At 45.6% G+C, this 5,900-nt stretch overlaps 1 protein-coding gene across 1 annotated transcript; it reads left to right on the top strand.

Annotated features, from left to right (window-relative positions):
• The first annotated feature begins 604 nt into the window (after window positions 1–604).
• On the top strand, window positions 605–1,908 carry LOC147711470 (transcription factor HES-5-like). Its single transcript, XM_086920182.1, has 3 exons — window positions 605–667; window positions 1,127–1,307; window positions 1,688–1,908. Exons 1-3 carry the CDS (start codon window positions 605–607, stop codon window positions 1,906–1,908), a joined length of 465 nt encoding a protein of 154 aa, XP_086776308.1.
• Window positions 1,909–5,900: the final 3,992 nt, after the last annotated feature.

Below are 5,900 nucleotides of genomic sequence, written 5' to 3'. Positions count from 1 at the left end.
AGCCCAGTTGCTGGTCAAAAATAATGTGCAGAACAGAAATATACCTGTGTGTACATCACAAAAGAAATACGCCTGTGAGAGCGTGCTGTGGGGATGGGGGGGTGCATTTTGCGTGAATGTAAGTGTGCTTGGCTGTATTGCACTACCACAGTAAGACGACTCCTACAGAAATATGCGTTGGAGGATGAAAACCAGCATTAACGAGATGACATATGCGTACCGCGAATTTTTGCCTTTCGTCACTGCTAAGAAGGTCCCACCACCTCTCCCATTTAATGCTCATGACATCTGGTTGGTATCAGATGCCAGGGGCACTGGCGTAAGACAGATTCATATCACATTAGTTGGCAGCTCTTTCCCACACTCTGATCCTTAGTATCCGGTCCCAGATGTCCCTCGCCACCCACCCTTTAATGCCACACTTCTATTGTCCCTGCTGCTCTCTGATTTGCTGCTGAGTGTGGGAACCTCTCTCCAGCCCCAGACCCACACACTACCCTGCAGGCGGAGGGGGATAAATAGGGCAGGAGGGAGCGAGCTCTTCAGACACCGATCACTGTGGGTTCACTGCAGAGACCCCGCTCTTCACCCCACACCGGGCAAGATGGCGCCTTTCAGCACAGAGAGGAAATATGAACAGGAGCGCGAGGAGGGAGACATAAGAAAGGTAAGAGTCTGGATATTAGTATTTAAAATGCATATGTATGTTTTTCGTATATAGAAATGCAGCGCATTGTAAATAAGCGTCCTATATTCAATCAGCATAAGCTGTTTATTCATCTATACCATTACTCTGGCTTCTAAGTTAGTGTTACATTACACTGTTAGAACTATGGACTCGGCTGCAGGCTTTTAAGGAAGTCGGAGAAATTCAAATCGACGTTTTGTCTCTGCAGCTAAGGAAGCCAGTGACTTTATCCTATATCCATCATATCGAAATAAAGCCTAATTGACTGACTGACTATTACATTATTAGATCTCAAGTAATACTATTAAACTAAACTATTAAACGTAAGTGCTATATCACACATTTACAAATGCAGGCTCTAAAATTGCATTTTAACGATGCTAGACAACTTTCTATCCTTGTTTCAATAAAATAATAAGTCTACATTTATTTCTGCAGCTGAGGAAGCCAGTGGTGGAGAAGCTGAGGAGAGATCGCATCAACAGCAGCATTGAGCAGCTGAGGATGTTACTGCAGAGAGACTTTGAGGAACATGAACTTCCGCCCAAAACAGAGAAAGCGGATATCCTGGAAATGGCCGTGACGTACCTGGCCCAGCGCGTGCAGACACCGGCACCAGGTGAGAGCTCGTGACATCAGTTTGGCTTTTTATGTGGTGAAGAGTGACGTTTGGGTACAGACAGCTGCATGTGGTGAAAGCGGAGCGGGGCAAGAGTGAGTGATGTATTGTCCATAAAATGAAGGGTCAAAACAGCAAGCTGCATTCATTTGTGGGTGTGTTGGTGGGGGGGTGTTGAAGGGTGGTTGAGGTTCAATCATGGAGGTTCAGAGACGTAACTGGAGAGAGTCGCTCACTGCTTTGAATACAAGTGCCTCATTGAGGACACACACAGCAGCACTTCAGTCAACCGATCATGTCGCGCGCTGCTAAGATTGTTATGTGTTGTTACTTCCTGGTGTGAGACTGTACAAACATTAACCCCTCGTCTCTCCCTGCAGCCGCGGCCTCCGGTGAAGGTCACTCCCGGTGCCTCCAGGACTCTCTGCACTTCCTCTCCCTCCACGGAGCCCCCGCAGAGACCCGGATGAAGCTGCTGCGGGCCCTCCATAGACCTGCGGCTGCAGCAAAGGTGGTGTGTCCTTCTCGGCCTCCGTCCTGTCCCAGCAGCACTAAAGAGCCCGCCCAGGACAGCCCCAGAGTCCCGTGGAGACCCTGGTAATGGGGGGCCGCGGCCTGGACTTTTCTTCGAACTTCTTTAGAGGCCTCGGTCCTCTCTGAGGAGAATATTCCTTTTCGTGTCTGGAGCGCGCCCTGCTGGGCAGAGGAGTTTACTGCACTCCAAGGAGCGGAGTGAAGAGTGACTGTATATTCTCACAGGATGGACAGTGTGCATATTAAATGCTCGCAGGAGGGAGAGCATTTGTTATATCCTCATAGGATGGCCAGTGAGCGAATACTACATCCATAAAGGTTGGACAATGTCGCATATTGCATCCTCGCAGACTGGGCAGTATTTGTATATCATATCCTTTTAGGGCGGACAATGTGTGAATATCCTGATAGGATGAAATGATTGCATTTTATGTAATAAGTCATAGGATGGCCAACGAGTGAATTTTCTATCCCCAGAGGATGGGCTGTGTCTGACTATTATATAACTCGAATGGTGAGTACCATATCCACAGATGATGGGTAATGTGTGAATATTTTATCCACGTAGGATGGACAGTGTGCATATTACATCCACATTGGGTGGACAGTGTGAATATTACATCCATTTTGGGTGGACAGTGGGAAAATTATATCCATGTTGTGTGGACAGTGTGAATATGACATCCATATTGGGTGGACTGTGTGAATATTACATCTATGTTGGGTAGACAGAGTGAATATTATATCCATGATGGGTGGACAGTGTGATTATGACATCCATATTGGGTGGACAGTGTGAATATTACATCCATGTTGGGTGGACAGTATGAATATGACATCCATATTGGGTGGACAGTGTGAATATTACATCCATGTTGGGTAGACAGAGTGAATATTATATCCAAGTTGGGTGGACAGTGTGAATATGACATCCATATTGGGTGGACAGTGTGAATATTACATCCATTTTGGGTGGACAGTGTGAATATTATATCCATGTTGTGTGGACAGTGTGAATATGACATCCATATTGGGTGGACAGTGTGAATATTACATCCATGTTGGGTGGACAGAGTGAATATTATATCCATGTTGGGTGGACAGTGTGAATATGACATCCATATTGGGTGGGCAGTGTGAATATTACATCCATGTTGGGTGGACAGTGTGAATATTATATCCATGTTGTGTGGACAGTGTGAATATGACATCCATCTTGGGTGGAAAGTGTGAATATTACATCCATGTTGGGTGGACAGAGTGAATATTATATCCATGTTGGGTGGACAGTGTGAATATGACATCCATATTGGGTGGGCAGTGTGAATATTACATCCATGTTGGGTGAACAGGGTGAAAATGACATCCATATTGGGTGAACAGTGTGAATATTACATCCATTTTGGGTGGACAGTGTGAATATTATATCCATGTTGTGTGGACAGTGTGAATATGACATCCATATTGGGTGGACAGTGTGAATATTACATCCATGTTGGGTGGACAGAGTGAATATTATAGCATCCTAGGATGGACCATGAGTAAATGTTATATCTCTCAGGATTAACAGTGTATGAATATTATATCCTTGTAGGACTGACAGTGTGTGAATATCATACCCTCCTTTGATTGACAGTGTATCGCCTTCTGTGAAGGGAAAGTGTGCTTTTTGTTGGAGATATGTGAATATTCTGTGAACAATGTATGTGTCAATGTACACATGCATTCTGTTTTCTCCGAAGTGGGACATTCATTGTACTTTAAATGTCACTGTTGATATGTAGTGGTTGTACAAAGCTAAATGTATCATGAAACTTCTACTCCTTCTGTGAAGGTACGGGGTGTATCTGTACTTTTGGAGATATGTGAATTACCTCTGGAAATGTATGTGACAATGTGCACATTTATTCTGTATTCTCCAAAGTGTAACATTCATTGTTGGTGAATGAAAAGGAGTAACAGTTATCACTAATTCTGAGGCTTCATTTTAAGCCATCTTTGCTCTATTTGTGTAAGTTACACAATGTTGTGTTCTCTTTTATAAAGAGTTTCAATGTAGTGAACTCCTTGCCGTGGATTTGTAACTCAGTGACTGAGTATGTACTACTTCCGGGTGTTCTACAATATTTGTAGGGCTGCGATTATCAGTAGAAACTCATTCAGTTACATAACTAAACCCAAGATTTTGCTCCTGTGATGAGCACATTCACTGTATCAGACGTAAGAATGTCCTGTGTTTATCCTCTTGCCTCAGCTGTGACTTTTCTGTACATTGTGTATCTGTCACATGATTCTTCATTGTGTCCTTATGGAAGACATTGTTGCGATGTGACCCTGTTCAAAGACAGAGCTCAATAAAGAGACTTTCAAAATTAACTGCTTTTCTTGATATTTCCATTTCCATGAATAGATGTTCTACAAAGTGACAGTCCTGAGGGGGTGGTGTTAATTCACCATAAATAGTAACAATTAGGCGCTTCTGTTTTGCAGACACACACCTCTAAAACTGCTCATTATGGGCTTGAACACAGTACACTGCTGTGACTAATCACAATCTGCACATTATGCAGTTGGGTGGGTTGGGAGCACGGCGTAGTGAACTCTGCAGACAGAAGCTCTTAGAACACAATGTAAAGGAAACTAAACCGAGGTCAGGATTCAAATCCAATCTATACTACTATTATAAAGAGAGAACTGTGTCCTTTGAGCCAGGTAAACTCGAAAAGTACACCACCAATTCAAACACCCAAGACATCTTTGAAAACGTCATGGCAAGCAGAAGGACATAGGCTATATAAAAATAAAAAATATACGTTCTTTAAAAAATTTACGAATAAAAAAAAAAAGTAGTCCCTTGGAAGTAGCGCCGGCCTCGACGTGCGTGATGACATCGGGAGCGCAGGGAGGAGCGGCGTTCAGGAGCAAGAGGAAGAGTGGCCGACATGAGCGCGGGGAGGAGCTGCGGACAGGTGGGGAGGAGCGGCGAGCGGACAAGCGGTGAGGAGCGGGGAGGAGCGGAGGAGCAGTGGAGCGGTAAACTCAGCAGCGCGGGGAGGAGCGGCGGATGAGGTAAGTGAAGCAGCCGCGGGTGCGCACCAAGGGACGGGCGGGGGCCATGAACACTGAGTGCTCAGAAAGCCTTTTCCACAAAGTCGGGACGTCGGGGGAAACAAAGCGTGGGCAGAAGCTGCCAGGACCTACGACGGGCGAGGGCCATAAACACTGAGTGCTCAGAAAGCCTTTTCCACAAAGTCGGGACGTCGGGGGAAACAAAGCGTGGGCAGAGGCGGTCGGGACCTACGACGGGCGGGGGCCATGAACACTGAGTGCTCAGAAAGCCTTTTCCACAAAGTCGAGACGTCGGGGAAAACAAAGCGTGGGCAGAAGCGGACAGGACCAACAAAACGGCCGCTATGCTGCGTTTCTGCTGCTGTGATGCTGCCCCCAGCCCCTTCTGCCCCGGGCAACGCCGGGGCGGGCTGCTAGTCAGATATAAAGAGGCTCAAAATGGGAAATGACGCGGGAAAGAGTGGAAAGGAGTTTGCAGGCAGCGTTCAAAGTTGCACCAGGTGTAATGCAATCGAGGCCAAGAGGCTTACCGGGCCCACTGAACACTGATTTTTGCTGTATTTTAACAATTAAATGCCAGCTAGGGGTGCATTTTTTTCCTTCAGTAAGGCCCACAGTACACTGGCTTTGCTATTCAGACTGTGAGAGAGATGGAAGGACGAGTGAAATGAATGGTATATGAAAAGTGGAAAGAAACTGACAAGAAGGAAGGCCAATACCCATGAAAAGATGCATGCAAGGATGAAAGGACTAATGGTAGTTGAAAACAATATTTGCATGGGTGGGGGAAAGAATGGCTGAAATTATGAAAGGCTGGATCAATGAGGCGATGGACAAATGGAAGTCTGGATAGATGGGTGAATTGAGAAAAGGAGGGTGACATGATGGATGGGCGGATGAATGAATGGATGTGGGAGTGCAAGGAAAAAACGAGTGATGGAAGAATGTAATGATGAAAGAATGGATAAACCAAAGGGTAAATGAAGGCTC

The sequence above is a fragment of the Lissotriton vulgaris genome, chromosome 5, assembly GCF_964263255.1.
Source record: "Lissotriton vulgaris chromosome 5, aLisVul1.2, whole genome shotgun sequence".
Taxonomy (NCBI): domain Eukaryota; kingdom Metazoa; phylum Chordata; class Amphibia; order Caudata; family Salamandridae; genus Lissotriton; species Lissotriton vulgaris.
The sequence above is the reverse complement of the archived record's forward strand: the minus strand, read 5'-3'. Positions and strand labels throughout refer to the sequence as shown.